General features: G+C 36.0%; 1 protein-coding gene and 1 long non-coding RNA gene across 3 annotated transcripts; both read right to left on the reverse strand.

Moving 5' to 3' along the window:
- Positions 1 to 2,440: 2,440 nt before the first annotated feature.
- Positions 2,441 to 16,690, reverse strand: LOC116734120 (transcription factor 12-like). 2 transcript variants are annotated; one of them, XM_032585297.1, is made up of 12 exons: positions 16,527 to 16,690; positions 13,042 to 13,132; positions 11,717 to 11,859; positions 11,514 to 11,636; positions 9,731 to 9,802; positions 9,284 to 9,380; positions 9,122 to 9,195; positions 8,168 to 8,338; positions 6,246 to 6,345; positions 5,991 to 6,147; positions 4,846 to 5,075; positions 2,441 to 4,105 (listed from the first exon to the last, which is right to left on the reverse strand). In XM_032585297.1, exons 1-12 carry the CDS (start codon positions 16,593 to 16,595, stop codon positions 3,963 to 3,965), a joined length of 1,470 nt encoding a protein of 489 aa, XP_032441188.1. In that variant the 5' UTR covers positions 16,596 to 16,690; the 3' UTR covers positions 2,441 to 3,962. The 2 variants fall into 2 exon arrangements, with proteins under 2 accessions (XP_032441188.1, XP_032441180.1); XM_032585289.1 differs by having other exon boundaries at positions 6,231 to 6,345; positions 9,731 to 9,795; positions 11,513 to 11,636; positions 16,527 to 16,689.
- A 5,604-nt stretch (positions 16,691 to 22,294) lies between these two features.
- LOC116731896 (uncharacterized) lies at positions 22,295 to 27,338 on the reverse strand. The gene is made up of 2 exons (XR_004341658.1): positions 27,232 to 27,338; positions 22,295 to 22,843 (listed from the first exon to the last, which is right to left on the reverse strand). It is a non-coding gene; the product is annotated as an uncharacterized LOC116731896 (long non-coding RNA).
- Between the last annotated feature and the right edge of the window lie 4 nt (positions 27,339 to 27,342).

The raw sequence follows: 27,342 nt of genomic DNA on the forward strand, positions 1-27,342 counted from the left end.
CAAAAAATATCACACACAGATTTAAAATGTAGCTTCATCTACAGTCTTGAGGTAAAATGGTTATTTGCTCCCTTGGAATTTAATGTGGAAACCTGGAAAACGTTTTGTTTAGGCTTGATTTTACATCCATCATTAGTTCTCTGCAGATGAAAATAATAGTTATGATCTCAAAAACCAAGCGATGATAAGAAGTAACAGTTGATTGTAAACTGAGGTTTTGTTGCCTGGCTTAACCTTATTTTTGTTATTTTATTGTTTTGTGTTGCTGAGCTTCTCAAAACACATCTGTGTTTGTATTAGGTAACAAAAGACATATAAAAGGATTAAAATCATGCGATGTGAAGCGACTGTCTGGAGGGGAAAAGATTGGTGTCATTTTTCTTTAGGATGAATAAAATATTTTTGAACTGAATTGTCAACTTTGAGATGCTTTCAGTGCATAGATTGAGTATTTGATCATAAGGTCATCCAAGTTTCCTTGCTTATAAATAAAGACGAACTGATAATATTTTTTCACGACACCAAGTTTTGTTTCTTTTGCGTCTGACCTGGACATTATGATTTTAACCAGTTCAGTTTTCTCTTTTTCTCCTTTAACTACTTCACCCAAAACACACTGACTAGAGAATTTCTTATTGTTAATAAACTCAAAAAATAGTATTAAAATACACATTTGCAGACTAAAAATGATCGGATTAAGAGAAATAAAACAGATTTTGATCTCTGTAAGGTTAAATATTCAATCTATACTCATAACATCAATTCAATAACTTGGAAAACAGTCAGTCTGACCTCTTAAACTGATATAAAATTTGTGAACTAACAGCACTCAAGGGAATCTCTGTAATAACATGATTATTTAAAGCCTTCAAACTGACATCTTAAAGTAGTTTGATGATCCACTGGTGAAAAAATGATATTTGAATCGTAAATTTAAGTCTTTTTTCACATTATTTTTCTTGGCGGTGGACATTTTGGCAACAGGGAGCATGTGAAAGGAAATAATCCTTAAGGCGTGAGGTTCTGGTTCTGCGCAGTCTAAACTTTCAGACGTCAAACTTTAACTTAAAGGAGCTACTGACTAAAGTAACGGAATAAAAATAGTGTGAGATCTTAAAGTCGATCAGAAACTTACCGTGTGTGTGTGTGTGTCCGGTTTTAGGAGCGGTAGGTCTTCCTCATCCTCCTCCTCCTCCTCGAAGCGATCCTGCTGCTCTGCCTCCGTCCCGGACTGGATCCCGGAGTCCCGCTCAGAGAGGCGGTCACTCCGCGCTGTTCCTCATCATATGACCGCTGCTGCTCGGGCGGGCTGACGTACAAACGCCGCAGAAACCTGCAGAGTGAGCGGCAGCTGTCCGCATGAATACACTGACATCATGGTGAAAACAGCACTGAAGGTTTGTAATAGTTATAAAGAAAAAAAAGAGGATTATTTCCGGATTAATATTCAATACTTTTCTTATTATTCTCTTTCTTAGTTAACTTGTTGTTTTTTTTTTTGGCAGTTGTTGTTCTGGATTTCCTCCCAATTATGTTTTCTCCAGATGTTGACATGACTTTTTCCCGTCTTGCTTTATTTTGAAAAACCCAACATCCCTCGTGCATTTTGTTCGCATCTACGGAAGAGGATTAGGGCCACTGGGCGGAAAAAAAGAATTCAGTCTCAGAATTCTGACTATAATCTCATAATTTTTCCTCACAGTTCAGAGAAAAAAGTAAGAATTTCGACTTTAATCTCAGAAATTTTCTAAGAATTCTGAGATTAAAGTCAGAATTCTTTTTTTTTCAGTCTTCAGCCTTAATCCTCTTCCATACAGCATGCTTTCCTGTTACCTTGTGAATTTATTGTTGAATTTTGTTGTTTTACCTACTTAATGTTCCACTCCATGATCAATGATGAAGCTTTATTTTTGACATGGCAAATACAGACAAAAATGTACATAAAAACAACAGTAATGAGGAATAATAATAAGAAATTGACTTATTAATTCGCATATTTCAAATAATAACATATTTTTGCATTATTATTATTGTAAGCAAATTTGTTGAAATTACTGTTATTGTGTTAAGTCATCAACACATAACTGTTTAATATATGAGCTGTTATTTCTAATTAGCATCAGTTATTGTTATAGTAAAAGAGACTCTCCACATATAACGTATTCATAAAGAATTATTTATTAGCATCACTAATCACTTTATGTTCTGTCTAATTTCTTTACGTTTATCTTCGTCAAGCTTCTGGGGTTGATAAAAATATTCAAATCAAGCTTTGAATAAAACATTTTTCTTTGCAAAATGTGTGTTGAGTAAATTCCTTCACAACATTTCTGTTTTGAAAATGACTTTATGGATTCTAAGTAACTTTATATTATACTCTATGCAGATGACTTTATTATGTGTTCAAACTTTAAAATACAGGAACACAAGAGAGGAAAAGCATTTTTAGAAGGACATTTATTGCTACATTTTCATATCAACACTTGCCTGGAACTCAGTCTGTACACATACTGCACATGTTATAAGTGTTTAAAATTATTTTGGTGTTTCTTTATGTTCAACAATGCAGTGAGTGAACATAGTTTGTTTTTAACACTGTATTGCTCAGAGCTTTAAATTTAGGTACAGCTAATAAACTGCACAAAAAAAACAGGCTTCATGATTAAAATAATAATTAAAAGCACATCAAGACATGATAAAGTTCACAATATTTGTATAAAAGATAACTTATAACTTAAAAATGTGTGTTTTAAGTTCAAAACTTAAACATGCATAGGGTTTGTTTGACTACATCTGAAGAGCAATAATTACAAGAAGGGGAATTATGTCCACCGGAGATACAGAAAGTAAAATCCTTGTAGCAGTGCATTAAAGAAATATAAAAACACGATTACAGACCAGGTTTAATGTTCATGTGAGATTAAAAAGAACATTCCTGGAGATCTGTTCATTCACAGAATGTTCAAACCCCTGCAGTATTTACACACACATACTCATTCACACAGAGCCCACAGGAAAAATTAAATATGTTGCCTAAAAACAAAACGTGACAGAGTCTGCCCACTGAGCTTTGTGAAAATATGACTAACAAACCTGTTTGCCAATTTTAGACTGCACAACGAAACTCTTCAGTCCATTCTGATGTACTGCAACACAAATATTAGCAATAAAACTACAAAAATATGTACAAAACACCTGCAGCTTACAATGCATTTGTCTGATACAAGTCATGTTTAGGCACAAGGTTATAAAAGTCCGTCTGGGAAGAGAAGAAATGATTGTTCGATTGCATCACACTTTCTGATCAGGGAGCCACTCTGGACGAATTTGAACTGATTCGTCCAAAACACAGGAATTACAAATCATTTAATCATATTGTGAAAGTTTATCACAAAGTGTTGGCTGTTAATCAAATATCATGCATGTACAGTGCCTTGCAAAAATGATCATCCTTCCTGAAACTCCTCTACATTTTGTCATGTTACAGTAACAAACATTAACCTTGTTAATTGGGATTTTCTTCATATCGAGCAACACAAGTAGTGGATTATATTATTTTTTACAAACAATAATTTGAAAAGTCTGGTATGCTTTTAGAAACGCCCCAATTTCCTTGAACTATTTTGCAAAGAAGAATGGGCAGAAATTTTAGTCTTTTGTTATGCCCAAAAGATGTACAGCTAAACCTCAATTTTATTGACCAACAGGGGATGAATACAAATTTTTACCTGTATAAAATATTTAAAACTATGTTATCTTCCCTCCAAATCACAGCTATGATAAAACTTCAACAAAACACGTTGCAGCCTGTGGATGTAATGTGACAAAATGTGAAAAACGTTCAAAGGGTAGGAACCCTTTTGAAAGCCGTTGTTATCAGTTTGTACATTGATTTGAACTGATCGTTGATGTAAATGAATGAAATGCTTTAAGTGAGACTTTGAGTTGTCTGTAACAGGTGCTCAGAGGTGACCCATGGGGTTCGACGGGTCCGTCAGGCTCGGATGGAAAGCGAGATGTACAGACTGTGGATCCGACATGATGCTGGACGCCTTCTCTTCTTCTCTTCTCCGCAGACATGCAGCCTTTGGGTTCAGGTTTCTCTCTGCAGAACGGAAAATTTTAATGGTTACAAAAACAGTAAATGTAAAAAATGGAGATATTGAACTCAGGTTTCACAGTTTAGAACCTAAAGTTGTCAAAAGTTATCAAAGTCAAAAAGTCCAATTGAACTCTAGACAGACAGACATCTAGCTGGCTACTTAACTGGCTAGCTACGTAGCTAGATAGATAGATAGCGATCAAGTTATGTAGTTAGCTTGATCACTAGATAGATTGATAGCTAGATTGATAAATATCTAGCTAACTAGGTAGCTAGGCAGATAGCTTGATAGCTATGTAGCTAGCTAGATAGGTAGGTATATAGATAGAGCGCAATACATGATAGCCAAGGGGAAATACAAGCATCACAGCAGCAAAGGGCAAAACAGCAAATTACAATTTACAACTAACAATGAAAATCAATCTAAAATGTAAAGTAACTAAAAACTATACACCGTGTATAAAAATAGTTCTTTAAAAAGAAGCCGTGATATTGCACTTATAAAATAATGCTTAAAAATAATTTCAGGAATCTTAATAAAATTAATCAAGTGCGTTACTATATCTGTAAACCACCTTTTTCCAACTGCATAAAGATTTAATTCAATGTCATTGTTATAATAAAAAAAAATGAAGTAATATATTTTAAAATATATTTTATGTAGGCTTTAAGACCATTTCTGTCTGGTCTTTCAGACACCCCCAATCATTTACAGCACATTCTTGCTCCACTGTTGCACTGACCTCTGACCTGCTGCTCCAGACTAAGGATCACGGCCACGGCCTGGTGCAGAACCAGCAGTTTGGTCTGCGGCTTCTCGCTGTTCAGGTGCAGCTGACACATGTGGCCCAGCTCCTTGAAGGCCTCGTTGATGTCCCGCACACGCAGACGCTCTCTAGCGTTGTTGGCCATCCTCCGCTCTCGCTCGCGCTCGGCCTTCTGCTCTGGGCTCAGGTCCTCGTCCTCGTGGATGCTGCAACGAAAGACATACGGAAAGCATGTGAGAAGGGAAATGTTTGCAAGTTAAACAAAAATATAAACTTAAGAGAAGGTGAAGAGAGAGGACAGTGTTCAGTTATTTGGGTTTCTCTGCCCTCTTCTGGTGACTTTCATAACATGGTTTTATTTGGTTGGATGAAATAAATTTTAAAAAGCTTATGCTAATTCAACAACCACTAAACATCTATTTAAAATATCATTTGAATGTTTGTTATTTATTATTGTCTATTCTGCTTGAAAAGCAGGTAATCAAAATGAGACTAAACCAGTTGTTTGATGTGAATAATAAAAGAATATTGCTGTGTTTCCAGTTTAAGAAAGAGAACTTCTGTCATTTTTGTATTTAACATGAAAATTGAAAAAAACTGAATTTGCCTGCACCTCTTATAAAGTATAACACCTGTAAAAACCTTTAAAATTAACTAATCTCTTATTGCAGCAGCATCATCTCAAACTGGAGATTTTATTTTTAAAAAATCTAATCTTGACTTTGAGTTTATTTATTTAGGTGGAGAAAAAAATATTGGAAGACTTAGGTCTTGGTACTCCTGATAATCCTGACTGTTACACTTTACTTTTTAAGTTTATCGTCGTTTCTTAGTTAACTAGTACTTTTTCATCAATATTAATGGAATTATATACTTAAAACAAGCTCCTATATCTTACTGAAAAGTGACTTATAAGTTAGTTTTGTCTTATTTCAATTAGTAACTATGAAAATTACTTGGCAAGATTTTTCGTTTTTGTAGTTCATGACAAAAAGTTTATACTCTCCTGCCCTCCAGCAGGTGGTCTAACTGGTTTTTTTTAATTAGCCAGTGCAAATATAATAGATGGGATCATTGTTTTTAATGTATGATAATAAATGTATTTAATTTTTTGTTGTTACCTGTTCTGCGTGCTGTTCTCTCCGTGTGTTTTGTGTTCACTCTCCTCGTCTGATCTCGGGCTGTCTGAGCCGTGGTCGTGGTTGGTGTGCATCATCTCCTCCCCTTCCCTGCTTTCCATCTTTAACTCCAGGTTACTCTGAACACTCAAGCCACCGCCTGTGCAAAATAAAACATATATTGCAATAAGACAATCAAAAAAAAATCAGAAAAAAAGCTGGTAAGAGAGGGGGAATAACTACCTCCTCCTCCTGCACCTTGTAGGAATGTGTTCCTCTGTCTGGGCGGATATGGGTGGCCATTTTGTGTTCGGCTCTGGAAGGCTGAGTGATTGTTGTTCATGGAGACACCTTCGACCTTTAGGAGTCACAAAGAGCAAGACGAGTCAAACATGAGTCAAATTCCCTCTGCAAATGATGCACTTCAACAGTGTTTCTCTTGGGACACAAACACTTTGTTGCATTGAACTTTTTCACATTTTGTCATGTTAGAAGTACAAGCTACAGGGTATTTTTTTACAGTTTTATTTGACAGACCAACACTGCAAAAACACTAAATTATACCAAGTACTTTTTAGTGCAAATATCTTACTATGCATGAAATAATACAAAACTAACTTGCAAGTAACTTTTATGCATGATATATGAGTTTGTTTTAAGTCAATAATTCCTTAATATAAATACAAATGACTAGTTATAAGTGAAATAATCTGTCAGTAAAACAAGACATTTTCCCCTTATGATATGGAAAATGTTTAGTTTCCTAAAATGATGATATACTTAAAAACAAGCTCCTATTTCTTGCTGAAAAGTTACTTATAAGTTAGTTTTGACTTTTTCCAAGTACACTAAGAATATTTGTACTAGAAACTAGAACAAAAATACTTAGTAAGATTGTGTGTTTATCTAGTGAAAAAGTAGTGTGTTGTTGGGAAGAGGAAGGAAATAAATGATTTTTGGGATGTGATCAGGTCAGATGAAACCAAAATGAAACTTTTTGCCACAGCGTTATGTGGCCGTGAATTTATCAATCAATCAATCAATTAAATTTTATTTCTATATCACATTTCAGCAACAAGGCATTTCAAAGTGCTTTACGTCATAGAAAACACAAAAACACAAAGTAGTGCAACATAGAATCAACAATCAAAACATTACATTATGTCAAATGCCATCGTTAAATGATTGATTATTTTTCAAATACAACTCTAAACAGGTGGGTTTTTAGTCGAGCTGAGTGCTGCTTCTCCGTGTTAATGTCATTATTGACTGCAAAGTTTAAACTTTAAATGGACTTTTATTGCCATTTTTAAAGAAAATTAGATTTTATGGTGTCATTGTTGACCAAATAATGCAATGTTTACATTTTTAATGGGCTTTAAACGCAAGATTTATAATGGAAATTTCTTTAAAAGTTTCATTATTGACTGAATAATGCAAGGCTTGCTCTTTTAATAGACTTTTAATGCAAGTTTTAATATAATTTGCATTAAAATGTCATTGACTGGAAAATGGAAAGTTTATAATTTTAATTGACTTTTACTGCAAATTTTAATCAAACTTTGCATTAAAAATGTCATTATTTATCAAATAATGCAAAGTTGACTATTTTAATGCAAGTTTTAATGGAAATTTGCTTTTATAATGTGATTATTGACTGAATAAAGCAAGGTTTACACTTTTAATGGATTATTAATGCAGGTTTTAGTGCAACTTTGCATTAAAAGTGTTCTTATTTACTGAATGACACTTCATGACAACAGTTGTAGACGCTCATGATGACTCCTTCATGTCATGTCAGTCTGATGCTCACCCCTTCAAATAAAGTGTTACCTAAAAGCCCAAATAGATTCCTCCTACTCCACAAATAATTCAATTCCAGACAAGCATAATCCTTCTCCTAAAACTACTTTACACCATTTAAATTCCCCCCAATTCTCTTCAGGATGATCCACTTCTATCTGACACATCATTAAAAAAAAGGATAGTGGGAGAATTTAATATGCCCTCCCCCAAAGGATTAGATTAAATATCCTTTCCCCTGTGAACATGGCAGACTTTCATTCCAGCTGGAGTAAAATCCCATCATCTGCAGAAAGAGGATGGACTGAACAATGCAGAATTGCACACAAAACAAAAGTTTTACACCATTTTGATACTTTGAAGTAATGTTTGTTAACCATTGCTGGAGTGTGACAGGTGAGCGGTGCGGTGCTGGCTGGGTGGCTGTGGTGGGACTGGCCCAGTAAGCCGTGGAGGTCGCTGGGCAGACAGGAAGTGGGGCCCACGGCGTGGTTCCTCAGAACGTGGATGACGTCGTCCAATCTGTCCAGGCGGTCCTCCACCTGAGACTAAAACCATCAACACACACGCAAACCTTTAGTTTAATATACAGCTCTGGAAAAAATTAAGACTTTGAGACTACTTAAAATTATCAGTTTTACTCTTTATAGGTATATGTTAAAATGAACATTGTTGTTTTGTTCTATGAACTACTGACAACATGTCTCTGAAATAACAAGCAAAAAGTTACATATTTTACATATTTTTGTAAATTTACAATTTACAATAAAGTTTTGCAGTGGTAACGCAAAAGTAAAAAATTTCCCCATGTCCCCTGGATGCTCAGGAAGAGTTCAGGAATCAATATTTGGTGGAATAACCAGGAGGTTTTCAACGAGGTGCAGTGCAGGTGGGCTCTTCATTTGTATTTTATGCTCCAGACATCAAATTTATTTTTCATGTTTTGGGAAATACAGTTTTTATCTTTTTTTGCCAAATGTAATATTTATTTTAGTATTGTCTATTCTACTAAATTTCACATTCTGTAGATTTTTTATTTAACCACTTAAGCCTTTTTATACATTATTATAATTGCATATAAGGTGCAAATGAACAATTAGATTCCTTTTTTTAAAAAGAGAAAATAAACAGTTTGTTACAATAACTTGCTGATGTAACTAGTAACTTTTTATCAATATTCAAGAATTATTGACTTAGAACAAGCTCTTATATCTCATAAGTAGGGTTTGTATTATTTCACATGTACTAAGATATTTGCACAAGACCAAAAATACTTTGTAAAATGTTCAATGTGACACAGAGATTTAATAAAAAAGGATCCAGATCTTTACCAATGATATGAGTGAGGATTCAAAATGCGGTGACACCGGTGGCTGAACTGAACTGCGGGGCCACAAGTTGTTCCCTAAAACGAAAGAAAACCATAAGAAAAATTATGACATTCCTCTATGAAAATGTAAAACTAATAAATAATGATTATTTTGCTTTCCTACCTGTAGATTCAGCTGCGTTTGGGAGCGGGGAAGGAGATCTCACTGGTGTAGAGGAGCTGGAGGGGAAGCTGCTGCTCGTGTGATCGGGGGAATAAATCTGACAGAGAGAAGGAGCAGCAGAGGAACCAGATCATGGATCATTTTAAAAGCACAACTTGTCATTTCTGTGTAAGCTTTAACAGCTGCTGCCACAATCCCTGGAGCTTCCTCGTAACCTGAACTAAACTCATCCATTCCTGTCATTTTACTGCACTGCAGCCAATAAAACGTCCCGCTACACGACTGTAACCCTGCTTTAATGTGTGGTGCTCTTCTGTCGCCCCACAGGAAGTTATGAATCATAGGTGTGGGACCCCAAGGTTTGGTTTTATGCTCTGACCTGACCCGTTTGAATATTACAGAGCACAGATAAGTAGCTTTAATGAGAGTGAGGTGGTTCATACTTACAGAGGCCAAAGCTTTTCCCAGCGTATCGCCTGTCTGTGACGCTCCTGACAAATTCACTTGGCTTCCTGAGACGTAACAAACACATTTATAGTGACATTATGTGAATATATACAAATATGATGCTTTCTTTACTTCAAACAAGTCAATTAAAAAAAACAAAGCAAAGAAAATACACATATACACGCAAAATAAAACAATCTTTTTCAAACATAAGAATCAGTCATTTTAGCTACTGTACTGTAGTTTAAACCTTTACAGGAAGAAGATTTGGACTTCACCAACCAGATACATAATAATTAATAAAGTAAAAAGTAGTATCATTTAAAATTATTCACAGGTTCTTCTTATCCAAAATCTTTCTACAACATTTTAACAAGGATATAAATATGATTTGCTCTTTCTGTGAAAAAAAACCCCAGAAAATATTTTTTAAATTTATTTTGGTTTCTTCTCTACTCAATTCTGGAAAATTATTTGCATTTTGATTTAGATTTTTATCGAAGTTCTATTATTTAGCTAGGAATGACAACCTAGGCAAATGGCATATTCACAGATGCCGTTACAATAATCAAAAATCACTCGTTTCCATTTTTGAAAATGAGGCCAAACAATAAATAAGAACTATTAGAAATTCCACCAATATAAAAAACCATTAAAACTTGCACTTTACAAAAACTAGCAGATTTTTCAATTATAACAAAATATTTTCCCCATGTTTGAGGTAAAAAAAAATAAATAATTTTTTTTAAAAAACTCAAATTGAGTGAAATTGAGTCAATAATTGGCCCTTGACCCTTTGCACGTGACGTCACTCTCTCCGCCGCTCCGCCATGTCGGACGTGAAAATCAACCAATGCGCTCCTGTTGCTAATCTAATGTCGCTTTATTAAGGTGATTTCACTTTAAAAATGGCAGTAGGGTGCCGGGCGGTCGGCTGCACAAGCAGAGAATGATAGAAACCAAATGTGTCTCTTTACTGTGTAACTTTTAGTGAGAAGAGATGGTAGACTGGAGAGCAGCAAGTTAATCACAGTGACGGTCAACCCTCGGTGTAATGGCGGATCTGTAGCGAACACGTTTTACAACTAAGGTAAGAAGACTAACGTCCATATACTTTATGAATAAGGGTGATTGGAAAGATATCAAACATCGCATTATGGAGAAGGTAGGCGTCTGACCATTGGTAACCATGGAAACAATGTCGCACTGTCATGTAGCCGAACATGTATGGGAAAAAGTGGTTAAAATGTCTCGGCTTTTGTACGATTTTAATGCTGCTCCAGTGTAAAAGGAAACGCCGTTTATGACGTAGTGATAAATCATGTGGTGTGAATTCAGAGAAAGTCGGTGATTTGATCAACAAGTCAGGAGGGAGGAGATACGGGTCGGTTTCTAAGCTAGCTGTTTAAAAACTGTTGTAAATACCGGCCGTCTATGAGCCCCAACCAGGTGTATTACTCGAACAAGTAGAAGCCATGAATAAACTGGCAGAAACAACTTTGGAAAATAACTTCAGTCACTCCCAATTCTCACTTCCCACGTACATCACGTCGCCTCAAATGACTGTACGTGACGTAGTTGCAAAGGGTCAATATCTTGTGTGCACGCGTGATATATAGTTTTTCCAGTCAAAAACTTCTAAAGTTGTAAGTTAAGTTTTTCTTATTTCAAGTGTACTAAGACATTTACACTAAGAAAATATTTGTTTTTCTTTTGTTTCTTTTTGCACCATGAGTAAACAAAGAGTAAAAATTAAGCTCTTAGTTTTTTTATTTTCCTCACCTGCTGGATTCTCGGAGTGGCTGTCAGAGGGAGAGCGGGACACCGTGTTGTTGCGGTGAAAGGTGGACATCGGCGGTAAACCTCTGTTCATTTCAGCCGCCAGCACCGAATGAGGAGAGAAATCCTGAGCAGAAAGCAAACGCGTTTTTAAAAAACAGGAGTTTTTGTATCAACATTCACCAGGGCTGATGAAGGAAAACTCACCAGGTTACCGTGGGTCGGCTGCAGGCTGTTGTAGCTCCCCAGCTGTGTTTGGTGGCCCGCCGAGGCCCCCAGCGCACCTTCATAGCCCTGCTGGTTCAGCCCGTTTACGGCGCTCCAGATGTCCGGAGAATTGCTCATCCCCTCTAAAATAAAGAATCATGTTTTATTCTCCTGAACTGCTGAGGTGTCTTGAACTGTCAAGTTATAAAGCAGAAGACTGGACCCCGGTGCAGAGAAATTACATGCAATAACTAAGTTTTACTGTCTCAATTAAACAGTACAGAACATGTTTGGTTGCTATGCTGCTCATTTCATATATCTCTTTTACACTGGGGTGAATAATGTATTCATGGTCTATGATATTAATAGCAACAAAGGAAAACATACTCATACAGTGCAGTGTAATAATTAAAGTCATTTAATTGTGTTGTTTTAATTTTCTGTTTGTGTTTTATGTATTTAACAATTTTAACCAGTTTTATATTCTGACCTGATTGTAGTTTACATTTTGTCACAAACATTTAAATCTTCCCTTACTATTAGGCTTTAAGTGTTTGTTTTCTATTTTCGTTGTTCACCAGTTCACAGATTATTTTATTTGATCCCCGTTTTTGTTCTTTTTTCTTTAGTTGGTCTTTTTTTTAATCATGCTTTTTGTGTGTGTCAGCTTCTTTTTCATCATTTTTCCACACTTTGTCTCAGACATTGCAAAAACACGAGATCTCACCAAATATCTTAATACACTTGTACTTAAAAGTAAATTCTCAGCAATATATTGATGCTTTTTAAAAGTTACAAATTCTTTAATATTGATAAAAACTGGCAGGTATTTCACTTATAACAAGACATTTTTCCCATGTTTTAAGTGAAAAAAAACTCTGCTAATCAAACTAGCATTTTATTGACTTGAAACAAGCTCTTATATATTGCTGAAAAAATATTTGTAAGTTAGTTCTGTCTTATTTCAAGTGTATTATGATATTTTTACTAGACGAGACAAAAATACTTTGCAAGATTTCTTGTTTTTGAAATAGTGTTCTACCAATAAAGTATAATTTACTGATTAGTTTTTAATATCTAATCACCAATTTATCACTTTCCTCATATTTTTCTTGCATCCATTGTGGCAAATTTGCCTAATTTTCTCATCATTTTATATCTAATTCTATATAAAAGTAAACAAGGAGGTTGGACAAGAGGATCACATGGTGATCATATGTTATAACCTGCTATAAAAGCTACAAGAAGCATGATACCTTCAAGAAACATTTGATTGTTATTGTTGGATAATGAGTGTTTTGAGGTTTTGCTGGGCTTGAACTCACCAAAGAAGGTGCTTGCAAACACATTGCTGGGGACTTTGCTTGATGAGTGTGAAGTTGAGTTGCCATCAGAGCTGGGAGGCTGCCCATAAACCTGAAAAACAATTAAAACCACCTTACAAACTGATACGTTTCCTACTTTCTGGTGCAGGAAGCTGGGCTGTAAAGCTAATTCCAGTTAGCATGTGGACAGGAGCAAAAGTTAAGACATTAATACAGAAAAAATGTCTTATATATATATATTTTTTTTTTCTCTCACATTTACATGTTTAAAGTCATGCCACATCATCTTAGTCAGATTTTAGTTTGGATTATTTTTGAGGTGGATTTGCAGGTGTGCTTTGGATCATTATGCATAACTAAAATCCACTTGATCTCAGTGTCACAGATATCCAGACATTTTCCTCCCCAGGTGAGTTTCCAGGATGCTTACTTTTTATTAATTAGCAATTTAATTAAATCTATAGAACCAAATCACAACAGCATCACAAAAAAGCAAACTAAAAGTGAGCACAAGGTCTGCAGATGAATATGGCTGCAGTTTTTTTTGTCTGTCTTATGATATTCTTCTGTTTTCTGCTGTTTGTTTTTAAGTTATATGATGCTTTAATGTTTTCTGAACAGGTCGTTTATGAAAACATTTATTTAATGTACCTGGTTAAATAATAATAATAAAAAAAATGCTATTCTGGCCTCATTTGGATCAGCTCTCATTCAGGGTCACCTACATGTTTTCTACATTTGTGGATAAAGCTCTGACTCTAGTTCTCTGGAGTCCCAAAGTATTCAAAATGGCAGTTTGGTTTTTCATGTATTCTCAGATTTCTCCTTTACAGTTGTCAGACAGTGAGTTTTCGGTTTAATCACAGTGAATTTGTAGCTTGCATGGGAGCAATCTGAAGTAATAATGCAATGAAAACAAAACAGAGTGCAGATGCACACTTGGAGCCATCGTGGTAATCCATAATCTGCAGATCCATGCACCTCCTCATCCGGATTTGGGAACCGTTCACCAGGAGAAATCCCTGCGCTAATCATGATCAGGTCCGGCTGGGACTCAGATCTCCAAAAACATAAAACTGAATTTCAATTTGTCATGATTCCTTTAAATTTAGACTAAAACCCTCCTGCGTAGAGTTGGTTTGGAGACATTAAATGAAACAATAATCAACAGTTTGATGTGTAACAATGGCACTTGATAATATCTAATGCTTGTTGACTGTGTGTTCTTTGTTGGTTTGCACTGATTTCCCTAATTCTGGGAGATCGGTGATCGGCCTATACCTACATGTGAAGCCAATCTTATTTACCTCAGCAAATGTCTAAAAATCTGCCGCTGTCCTCTTCTGCTCTGCAGAGAGAGAGGTTTGACTGACAGACTGGCTCACCAGGTCATGTCTGCACATTTGCAGCTAACAATCGTCATCCCACTGTTACCAACTCAGCAACTTTTATTTAGTGATATTTTAGACAAAAAAAATTATATCAGCCAAAATCGGAATCGGCAGATCAAGCATTTTAAAAATTGTTAATCGATGATTGACCAGAAAACTCCAATCGGTGCACTTCTACTTCAGCGACTTTTTGTTTTTGTGTTATCATAATGTAAAGCGCTTTGACTGACTGATTGATTGATAATTTGTGCTCAAGATAACACAACATGGAAAACAAATATTCTGAAAGGCAAATAAATTTCAGATTAAAGCATGCCCTGCCCTCACGCAGACACAGAGACCCACAGAGAGGCGCTCGCCTTGCCCAAAACCACCAAGAGGCTCGAGCTGCACCTGCACTTCCCTCCGTCGCTTTGATGTGCCCCAGGAAATGAAAATAAACCTCCCTGCGCTGCATCAATGGGGTGTCAGTTACCCGGACGACAAGTTCTGTAAAGCAGGCTATTAGAGACTCTCTTGAGTACGCTTGTGCAAGACTCGCACATTTAGGCAAACCACACACACACACGCGCGTGTGCACGCACAGAGCCGTGACCCTGGCTGGCAAGAGTCCCATGGTGATTGTGGGCTTGGCCAAACAGAAGAGCCCCTGTCGACACTCGGCCCGTCTGAGCCGCCACAGGGCAGCATATGGCAGAGGATAAAGCCAATTGTCCTCCTTACCATCAGCATAGCAGGCGACCCGTTAATAATGGTCACACCCCCGCCCCAGCACGCCCTCTCTGGCCCCCGATGGAGAGGGGCCATCGCCACGACACCCTCTTTTAGCATAGCATTGATTTAGGAGCCATCAATCATCAGATCACAAAATGATAATGCACTTTTTTCTTCTTTTTTTTAACTCCTGCAGTTCAAGAAGAAATTCAAAAGCAATAAATCATTATTTTCTATTAACTGAAAGCTTTTTAAGGCAGGGATATGTATATAGAAGAGCAGCGTTGTACACACACACACACACACAGAGCATCAAGATGAGAGATAAGTGAAACATCAACTTGCTATTCAAGGCCCATGCCTCGCTCCACCGTGGCCAACTCCGGCCACATGCAACCAATTTTCTGCCTCTGTGATCCACGATGTCTGGATGTGGTTAGTCTCTCCGAGATCAAAGCTGCCTTTGATAATGGTTGCAGCGGTGCAGGGACTGCTCCAACGTAGCGGGGTTAAATCAAATAGAAATAGAGGCAATCTGCTTCATGTCAAGATGTTTTTCTGCTGCCAGGCTTGACTGGATTGCACAGAGCAAACAGGAAGTCTCACTGAAGCATTTTAAAAACAAGCCTTTTTGTCAGCCTAGAACAAGAAGTAAAAGTGAATTTAAAGTTATTGCATGTCGAACAGATTGTGTTCTGTTTTTTCTGATTTGATCTGTGATTTTTTGATCATTAAATGCATCAAAGTAAAAAAAAAAATTAAGAGTCATATCACCCAATGTTGCACTTCTTTTGTAGTTTGGTAAAAATCAGAAAGAGGTTTTGATGCATAAATTGAGATAATTTTATTGTCATTTTCTGGTGGATTCAAAGCTGACATCTCCATTATGAAACCTGTTTTCTATTTTAATCCTGAGAAGGAAAATAATCTGAATCAGTTAAAACTGGAATTTCATTTTCAGCAAAGAGAAACCTGACTGGTGCATCTCTACAGGATTACTCTGGAGCCGAAAGAGTTCAAGAAAATTTAATTCCTAATGTTGCAACTTTATGATAACTTTAAAGCAAGTTCACATCTTAGTACAGCTCTGACTCATCTGAAAGACAAAGCTTTCTCCCTCTGTACCTCAAAACACACACCACTCATTATCAAATATCCTGTTTAAAGAAGAGAACATTCTCAAAAATCTGACATTCCTCCAACCACTTTCAATTGGCGTAAATTTTTATTCAAGTTTCCACTGCAAATGCATTCAAATCTGATGTTGATCCTTGATGTGAAACTCCAGAAACGAACTAACAGAACAGCTAAGAATGCAGCAAACAGACAAACAAACCATGCCCAACCTAATTTATGGTGGATAAATATGAAGATACTCACTGGCTTCATGTTGTAGCAGTACATCAGTGAGTTGTTGCCTGTCCCAGAGGCAGGATGAGCACAGTACATAACTCTGTCTGGATCACAACGAGACTCTCAGCGCTCTCCACACACAGCTCCTCTGTCCACCTCTTTACTCATGTGTGTGGTGTGTCGTCCACACACACTCCTTCCCCTAACCCACCCCTGCTGGTCGTGCAGCAACCCGCAGACAACTTATGCAAATCAGGGCTGGACCATTTCATCCTGCACAGAGGGGGTGGCCAAGACATGACGCTTTTGCTTTAAAATGTTACATCATTTATGAGCTTTTCTGCTTCTAAGTGGAAAATTATTACACAAAGAACTCACTATTTTACAATTTGTGGTGGCATGGGTTTTTTGTAAGCATAAAAAACATAAATAAATTCACATGAAAACCAAAATAACTAGGGGATTCCCAATCAACGTATGGATAAATAACCCCCCAAAATGCATAATTGTAATGATGAGAGATCCTTATTGCTCAGATATCATCCTGTTTTCATGTCATCTCGCATAAGTGCAAAGTTGAACACACACAAGGCTAGAAATCCCTCCTCTGGACCAACAAGCAGTGATGACGCCACCAAGATAATCTCCTGTTAGACAGGTAGAGGTTTCCAGTAAACACTGGATACTACAGCCTTGTCTGACCTACATTCACAAATAGAGCCAGGTCTTAATTTGCAGGCACGTGTGGCATGGAGAGCTGGGTTTGGAGGTTATGTGGTCTGTCTGGGTGATCGTCTGCAGCATTTCCTAAAAAGAGTCGTCCTTCCTGTATGAGGTCAAATCCACCACACGTATCATTTATAACCAAAACATATGCAAAAAACATTTAAAAAAATGTACAATTTCATTTGTGTCTTGCATTAAGCATGCCTTCTATATGAGAGAGGGGGGTGAAAAGATGAACTTGGCTCAATGCACAGAGCTACAGTATGGCACCCGGTCCTGGCACGGCTTGGTGTTTTACAGACACCTCACAAGAATCCAATCAAATGATTCCCGCTGGGACAAAAACAAAGTCTTTTCCAAACCACAGTACCGACTCTTCAGTAAACACTAAAGACAGACTCTAATGCAACAGAGAGCTGTAATAATAAAATATTTTTTATTTCCTTTTAAAATAAAACAGTGCAAAAATGTCTAACTCCATTATTTGTTAGGATGTCTTTGAAACCATTTCATCAGTGAGACATCCAACCTCTCACAGATTTCTCTATTCTTGCCCACTTTTTGCTTTGCTTTATTTTTGAAGGGATATTTTTCTTTTTCAGAGAAGTATGACCTAAAGCCTTTCTTAAGACGTCTCTATATGAATGAAGAACATTTTTGCTGCACAAATGTAACAAAAACATTTCACACCAATGATTTTTGTTTGTGGTGCTTTCAATGTAAAGATATTAGTAACTGTTTCCAGAGGTCATTAAAGGTCAACCTTCCCGGTGTCCACACACACATTTACAAAATCAAACAAATTTTGAGTTAACACTGTAAAACATTTGAGCCGCATTTAGTTGTCTATTTTCTTTTACTCTTTAAGTCAAATAAATTTATCCAGTTTTAGATTTTGAACCTAAATGTGAGTTTGTGAAAGATAAACTTACAGCAGTAAGTTGTGTTAACTTTTTATTAATTTAGTCAAACCTCCAAGAGTTTAATAAACTAGAGATTTTAAGTTAGCACTTAAAAAAACTGAAAGAAGAAAAAGACAGGAGTGGGAACTATTTCCCAGAATGCTTAGCGGCATGTTTTTGTCTCCTGAGATGGAAGTGCGTTACATTGATCTGACTCTTGTGTTTTATTAAGGCAAATGTTCATTTTAATGCAATTCTCAGTTAGCAAAGCTTGAGGATAATGTCCTGTTCACACTAAATGTTTCTGAGCTGAATTCATTGGGATGTTTAATAAAATTCATTATCAGATCAGAAATTTTGTTCCTGCAGTTTGAAACAAGAATTTAAATTATTCTAGAGTAAAGTTAGTATTTATTTTAACTTGATAATGTGGGTAAAATAATAGAGAAATGTGGCTCTTTAACTGGGTGAGGGCAATTTTTTTTATTGCATATTGTGAAATAATTATTTGGTTTAAATTCCAGCATTAATTTAAAACTCACAATTTAAGATTAATGAAGTTAAAAACAATGTTTAGACAACTTGTCTCTTGTTGTTAAATCAACTTCATGAACTTTAATTTCTGAGTTAAAACCAAAACTATTTTCTTGTTGACTTAAATTGCACGTTCAAGGCAGCAGGTGGACTTTCATTTTCAAGTTAAACCACCTTCACATGTTTTACAGTGAATCAACTGCGCTATAAAAACAGCGGGACGGTGGTAGGAATTCGTCATATCGCAATCAGCAGGTTGATGGTTCGATTTCTCCTCCGTCTACCTCTGTCGTTGTGACTTTGGTTACTTCACCCGCCTTGCCTGCTGGTGGTGTTGACAGGATCTGGTGGTGCCGGTACATGGCAGCCTTGCTACTCTCAGACTGTCCCAGTCCACTGTATGTGTGAATGTGCAAAATGATATACAAGTATTCTTTCAGCAAATGGAATATTTTTTAAAAGTATGTTAGCGATTAATCGATTACTGAATAAGTTGATGATTACTTCAATAATCAATTAATCATGATTAATCATGATTAATCCGATTAATCGTTTCATCCTTAGTCAGAATTTTGTTTTGTAGAGTGAAGATGCTGAGGAGCTGGTGTTTGGCGTCCAAAAATAAAGACTAACCTAAATCTTTTTAAGACCAGAATGATATATTTAGAAACTTCAAACGGTGACAAACACGTGATTTTCCTCCTGATTCAATCTGTCTGCAGGTGAGCTGCTGTCCGCTCAGCTTCCTTAAAGTCAAAGTCTAATCCTGGCGATCCAAACCAGCGCTATCTAGGTTAGGAGGTCACTCACTTCTTCTTCTTTTTCTTTATCAACGCAATCGTTGGTTGGCTTTTACAACTGCATGCTTTTCTTTTCTTTTTACCCAATTAAGGAAGACGTCATAATAAAGCCAAAATATCCAAATGCTGATGTCAGTAAATATATTAGCTGTTTTACAACTAATCCCTGGCAACTGGTGGCTACTGAGTGACCTTCTCCTCTGACAGAGATCAGTCTTCTTATCTGGCACATTAAGCATTCATAACACAAACGTATCTGATCCAAGAGCCAATTTATACAGTCCCCTGACCCTGAACTTTGCATCAATCTTAGTTAATTGCAGTCTTGTCAGAAAAGGGATTATCCAAACAGGTAATGCAAATGTTAATGAGATCATTTTTGCATATCTTTATTTTCCTGTGGTTGAAATGTCACTGGTTCTGACGTTCTGCTATGAAGAATGTCACCCTTGATGGCCCCTTGATACATTGTTGGCCATGAGGAGGTCGGATGCAGAGGAGAAACCAAAACAGAGAAGTGCTAAAAATGAAGAAAAATTTATAGAAATGGTGACGTTTTTAAAAAAAAAAACACATTTTCAGTCAGTGTTGTTGCTGTTAAAATTGTATATTCTTACTGCATGACATGCTGTTGCCTCTCCAAATGTTGTTGGCACTCTGCTGATTGTCATGCGCCTGATTTGACATGGCTTAAATAACTATCTTCCTGCCAGTGATTGGCATTCACACAAGAAGGGGTGAGTGGGACTGGGGAGCAGATGGTGACATTCCACATGACCAAACTGATCAATCACCATGCTGGGACGCAGGTGCAGCACAGGCGGGCAGCACCACACCATCTATTTCACCATCTACAGGGCACTATAACACATGGGCACCAATCGTGGCACCCTGAGGGTCTGCATGCTCCTCCGTCCCGCTGCGCCAAGGTTGATGACATCAGAGTTTCCCATCCGCTCTGCCATGGGACGCAGAGGAAAGGGAGCATGAAAAAAAAACAAGCATTGGAAAAATATCTGCAACAACAGCCTGGTCTGGGGAAGGTTGCATAAGTGACGTCAAAGCAAGGGACTCCCATATTATATATTATTACCAAATATAAGTGGGCTGAGGTGGTATTAATAACTCTGGATCTTTCCCACACTTTGTTATGCTGCAGACAGAAACAACAGCATGTTTTTAATGCAAATAAAATTCTGAAATGTGTTGCATATAGAGAAACAGCTTTGGGTAAGTCTCCATCAGCTCTGCACATTTAGTTATGAAAAATAGCTCAACCTCTGTCAGGTTGGATGGAGAGTTTTAACATTAAATGGGTTCTGTTTTGCAAAATTCACATTTTGCATGTTTTTTTTTTATACTTCCATTTGGGTCTCAACTGCTTCTAGAAACAGTTCAATCGCTTTAAAAAAAACAGTCATTTTTTTGACAATAAGTCAAAAAATGTCTGGAAAATTAGTCGCTTTGCAACCCTCTCAATTGTTGAGTAACATTCAAGGGGCACTGCGCTGTTACCCAGCAACCCAGCATGACCCAGCCCTGTTACCCAGCAACCCAAGTGTAACTCCAGCACGTTCTGTCATCTGGTTTTAGCGCTATTATTGTTCTACAATGGCTGCTGAAAAACTTACCATCCAGAAATCATTTGCTGCATTCTTGTTGGTCGTGCAGGAGGCTCCACTTCTGCTTTTCAAAGATGTACTGTTGTATAACTGTGCATTTGTTGGCAGCCTTTTTCACGTGCAAGTTGAGAAGGCATTGCCAGCAGCAGCTTCTTTTGGATTCAAAGTGACAAGATGCCCTAAAACAGTTCAAAAATATTCAGAACTGATCAGACTAAAATCTCAACCTCTAAGAATTACTTTGTGTAAAAAATGTAATGAATATGTTTTGTATAATCCATAAACCGTTCCCAATCCGTTCAAGAAAGCATAACAGGTCACCTTTAAATTTCAAATCTTGCCACAGACTCTCAATTAATTTTACATCTGGACTTTGACTGGACCATTCCATGCTTGTAAGTAACTTATTCCATTGTAACCCAGGCTGCAGTGCACAATAACCACTGTAATGTCTAGAAACTGAAGGGTCTTGATATCTGCAGTGTTCACGTCACTGCAGACCCAGCACCAATACACTTATTGATCACCCGCTCCATATTCCCCTCATTTGTAAACAAAACTTGGAGATACTTAAGCTTCTCCATTCGGACCATTCGGAGAGGTCATGACCCCGTTCTGGCTCAAGGCAATGCTCTTGGATTTAGAGGTGTTGATTTTCAGTTTCTTCCTACTGAATACAGTCCACAAAGTTAAAGTATCTTATCATACAAACAGCTATTAAAATGTGCTTTGTAAGCAGTTATCAGTCGTCTGAGTTTCTGTTCAACAAGCAGAAATAGAAAAAGAAAAAAAAAGTGATCAGCTTTATAAAAACAGGAAACATGCTATAATTTATATTTTGAAGTATTTTGATATATTACTCCAGTGAAACATTAGTGTACTAAGTAATTAAGTTTAATATATATATATATATATATATATATATACTGTATATTATACTGTTAGACAAGTTATCAGTACTCTTCAAGTGTACTTGGAAATCAGCCTTGTAACTGAATAAAAGATAAAGTAAAAAAAAAAAGAAAAGAAAAATACTGACAACAAAACCTGAGAAATCATGTTTATTTTTTTAATCTCTTAGGAATATAATAGTTAACAAACTAACTTTTGATTCATTTTCTGTTCTTTTTTATTTCCCTTAAGTTTTTTTTAAATGAGCATTTAAGTATTTTGCTGGAAATACACTGAAAAAACAAAACAGGCAATCCAACTTAAAAAAAACCCCCATTAGTTTATTTGTTGCAAGTAGTCCAGTCAAGTTTATCCAAGTGAATATATTCAGTTTAAGTTGTCATGTTAAACAAGTGTGAATAAATAAAGCTTGACGAACTTAAAGAGCTCCATTGCCTTAGTGTATAACTAAAATGTTTTTAGCATTATATTTTAATAAGAAAAAGAAGGTGACATGCAATTAGATGAGTGCGCTGACCAGTTGATGTGTTTTTGCTTACAGATATTCTAACAATAAAACAAAACTCAATGAAAGTGGGTGCATCTTAAAGTCAGCACAGCGTGTGAAGTGTGTGCTGAGGTAAATGGGTTGGCTGTGGTTTCTGATGCATGCTGGCGTGACTCTGTGCCGAGGATCTGCGGCATCTTCAGGATAAGACCTGGACTCAGCAAGCCGATCTCATAGTCTGGCCCGACTGCTGGGGGAAGAGGGGGAGGCTGTAAGAGGATTGGACTGGCTACGGCCGCACGTGAGAGCCAGACTCACCGACTTCTTCGCTGCAGTGACCCAGCCGTCCCACATACACCAACTACAAAGAAAAAAAAAAACGTACAACTCCAGGTCGGACACTGGATCCTGGATGACTTGTTGGGTCGCCATGACTGTCCCAGACACGTCCAGTGTTGTTCTGCTATTTCTGCTTAGTGCAGATCAGATATCATAGTTTGGTCTTTGACTTTATTTCTTGTTTTGTGTGGTTCACATATGAAAGTCAAAGGTTTTGCTTTTTTTAGTCACTATGAATCACAAAATAGGGACAAGCTCCAGAAACTGAATGTATAATAGGACCACAGTGAAAATACTGGCAGCTGTGGTCACCATATAAATCCGTACAAATTTTACCGTATTTATACGATAAAACTATGGCAACACAGAATCTTACCATATAAATACATATTTTAATGTATTTATACAACAAAATTATGGCTGTATTTATTATTATTATATTATTACCGTATTTATACGGTAAAATTATGGCAACACGGAATTTTACCATATGAATGTGGATTTATATGGTAACCACACCTGCCAGCATTTTACCTTAAATCAGACACTTTTTTTTTTTTTACAGTGTATAAGTTATGTTTAAAAGGAATTTAGAGGTAATTGCTTCTGAAATGTAAAACAAGATTTATTAAAAGCACAAGAAAATCTATCTAAATAAAGGACACAGCCATGAAACTTACCACTAAAGTAGTTTTTTCTGGTGTTAAAATGTATATTTGCATATAAAAAAACTATTTTTTGCAATGAATTTACAATATTAAACAAATAGTTAACAGTTTTGTTTCTTCAGAATGAGAGAATTTATCATTGTATACTGTATGTTTCCACTGTCATTTGCATTGTTTTGACCTTTTTTAACTATTTTCCCATTACAACTTTCTTTTTTTTTTCCCATGTGTCTTACTTGCATATTATTTATCTATTTACCTATTAATTTGGGGGTAAAATACGGTTTCAAAAGCACTATTTGATGAATGTTTGATGCATTTTGTACAATATATCCAGATAGGAGTGATATTGTAAGACATGTTTTTATTAAACCATAGTTCTCTAAACCCTATTATTATATTTCAAATTAAATACTTAAATGCTCATTAAGAAAATTTCTTAAGGGAAATAAAAAAGAATCGGCAAAATGAAAGGACGTTCATTTTTCTAGCTGTTAACAAATTACTAAGCAATTCAGAAATACATTCTGTGTAATAAAAAAAAGTGGCTGTCTGGTTGGAAGAAGTGTTGTGTGAATCTTGACATTTGAAGGAATGAGCAAGGGCAAAAACGGTGTTCATAAGCCCTTCCACAATAAATCAGAAGTGACAGAAGATTGACAGTAAAACAAATCAGTCCAGAATAGCCACCGACTGGAGGTCAAAGATGAAGCGAGAAAACAACGACTAACAAGGAAAAACAACATTTTGTTCTTGTTTAGATGAGGTAGCACCGTTCATATTCTCCGCTTGATGTGAAACTTGGACAGATGTAATATATGCAGGTGTGTTGTAAAGAGATGAGCACATTAATAAATAACCTTTTGGATGTTCAATAAACCACAGACACTTTTTTAAAATGACTGTCCAGAATGATAATAAAAATTAATACTACTCAAAAAAAATTGTAATGTTGCTATGTAAAAGACCAAAAGCAGAATAAAATACACAGCACACCTGATGTTTGACATGTGTAAACTTTTCATCCTAGTTTATTCTCAGCTCAACATTTTTTTTTATTTACTTTAGCATTTTACAAAAAATAAATGAGTTCAAACGCAAGCAACACACCCAGATAACTTACTTTAAAAATTTACTCTTAATATTTTTTGTTCAGTATTATTACAAAGGATTGTATTTATTTATTTATTTATTTAAAGGAAACGTTTTTGCAGCCCAACAGTGACTCATTATTTTTATGTACCCTTTGATTGGATGTAGAATAAATTAAAAAATATTCTGGATATTGTAGTCACTGAGGCAAAAAGATAACAACAAAAAACTATAACATGATTTAAGGAGCTCTCTTTAAGCTGCACAAAAATGATTGACTCTAGTAAACACTGGCATTTACCCAAAATACTCAGTGACAACCTTAAAGTCTTTTCTAATGTTATTTTAATGCACTCTCCATTAGAGTTGGAGTACAACATAGGTGGGTACTGAGCCCCTTTCTGTACGTATTAAACACTAATGAATGTAATTCACCAACCAACTATTCTTTAAATTCTCCACTGACAATGTTCACAAATTACCAATTTAATATATCAGACCAAAGCCCGTCAGTTTATAATGTAATGCATATATATTTTACTTTAATGTCAACAAAACAGAACAAATAATCATTAAACTTCCCTCACTCCAACAGCACATTATTATAGACAACTATAGTACTGGAAATGGTGGAAAACATTACATATTTCAGATTCATTGGGTAATAAACTCACTTTAGAGCTGTAAATATGGTGAAATGTGTTTATTCTAAGCATTAATTTGTAGTTTTGAAAATAATTACACATACTTTTGACATTTGAATTTATCAGAAATGTAAAAGAAAAAAAAAAGACATTCCTTCTATCCTTTCCCAGAAGTAGTGCATAATTCTTTACAATCGTTCATTACGTTTGTTTTTATACATAAAAGGTCTCAGATGACGCACAGCATATTGAAAAATGTTTAAAACTGTCACTTGATTTAATCATTTTCAATTCTAATCTGTGACAAAAATATTTGCTTAGTCTTTGTTTGTGAGGCCACAATAAGCAGCTATTTCAAACACTTTAAATATGTTATTGCAGGATTTTCATTTTAATAATTTACTTGACCAAACAGTTTGAAAGACTGAACTTGTTTTCCTTTTTGACTAATTTCTCATTTTCGTTTTTAGACTCTCTTTTGTGTTTTATTTTTATTACTTTCATTATATATTATAGTACGCAGCAGACTTATCTTTAGGCTTTTTAACCCTATAATCAGTATCATATTTGTGCCAAACTACAAACTTTGAAGGGGACAAGCCAGGATCAGCAGAAAAAAAATCTAATGGAGTCATGCCCATTATTTTCTTATTTTGTTGAGAATTTTATTTCATCCTCTGGGAAAAACTCATCATAAATGTTTTCCATTCATGCGTTCTCCACGTACTGATTGTTTGTTGCTGTATCTCGTTTGAAGACTTGGCAGAGTGGTGTAGCAGTACCCGTTTCCATCAACAGATGGCAGCATAAGGGAGGTCTCTGAATAAACCTTTATTTATTTATTAGGGTTTGTTTTTATGACCTGGTGCCTTCACTCTTTTAAAAATTATTCACGTTTATCAACAATACAACTGCGCACATGTCATTTTCCAACATTTTTGTGGTGAAAGTCGTTGCAATTTAACTGACGCGACTAAATCACGTCTACTTTAGATCTGTTAATATGTAAATAATGAGCATTATGTTTAGATCTCGGGCAGATTGTCTAAAATCAGAATAATCTTTCGGATTACTCTTTTTCTTCAAGAACTGAGACGCAGATTTCAATCGGATGAAAAAACAGATTAATCAGTTTGATGAGCAAAGACAGTTTCAGAATATATACCTGCAAAAGCAGCTTCCGTTTTTAATTTCAGTCTGATCAGTTTTAGTAGTGAATAATCTTAATCAGAGGCGTAGGCAGATACACGGATCAACATAAATGGCTATAGCTGCCCGTGTTTATGGCGTAATGATATCATCCCGACTGTTTACCCGTCATTGTCACTATCTGATCAAGCAGCTTCCTGCAGCAGCGCCACGTCTGGCTGACAGCGGAACTGCAGGACGTCAAGTTAGGCACGACAGAGCTGCAACTTCCTGGCTGAAACTTGCTAAAATAAAACACAAGATTATGATAATGATCCAGGGCGTATTCAAAGTTACAGGGGCAAAAATCGCTTAATGTGTTTATGTAAAGCTACATATATGTTCATCATATTACAAAAAAAACTCTTCACTTCAAAAACAAAGAGAAAGAATCCAAATAAATCTACTCTATCAAACTGATAATGGCTAATATGTTTGAAATAACTGTCTTCTTCAACTCCCAATGGTTACCTCGACAGAAACGCAAGCATTTTCTTTCTTTTGCCTGATTTTGTTGTTTTATAATTGTGTTATTAATATAAATTAATAGCTTTTTGGTCTTACCAATATTTCCACATAACTTTATATTTTGGTTCGTTTGATTATGTAAATTTTAGATATTACTCAGTACTCTAATTACCTTCTTTTTTTTTTTACTCTACATGTGTAATTTGTTACTTTTACTTGAATTTAAAAAAAATATATTGACATGATGCCACTCTTACTTGAGTAAAATCTTTTGGGTACCCTCTGGTGTCTAGTTTGGAAAAACAATAAAATATCATATAACTAGACGTAAAAATATTTCTTGAACTCACCTTAAGTGTGAGTTGATTGTTAGAGCGCTGCTCTACTTTCAGGAAGCATGTCCGCTCTTGCATGCGGGTTTTTTGCGTGCAGCTTGACGCAGCCAGCCCCGTCTGTAGCTG

This window comes from Xiphophorus hellerii, chromosome 2 (genome assembly GCF_003331165.1).
Source record: "Xiphophorus hellerii strain 12219 chromosome 2, Xiphophorus_hellerii-4.1, whole genome shotgun sequence".
In the NCBI taxonomy this organism is placed as follows: domain Eukaryota; kingdom Metazoa; phylum Chordata; class Actinopteri; order Cyprinodontiformes; family Poeciliidae; genus Xiphophorus; species Xiphophorus hellerii.

What these genes read in the sequence shown, in the direction of transcription:
- LOC116734120 (XM_032585289.1), bottom strand. Translation starts at nt 16,595, where the DNA reads ATGTACTGTGCTCATCCTGCCTCTGGGACAGGCAACAACTCACTGATG. An exon ending in GTTTGCAAGCACCTTCTTTG is followed by an intron (nt 11,860 to 13,041) that starts GTGAGTTCAAGC and finishes TCTTTATTTTAG; the next exon opens with AGGGGATGAGCAATTCTCCG. An exon ending in TGGGAAAAGCTTTGGCCTCT is followed by an intron (nt 9,381 to 9,730) that starts GTAAGTATGAAC and finishes TCTCTCTGTCAG; the next exon opens with ATTTATTCCCCCGATCACAC.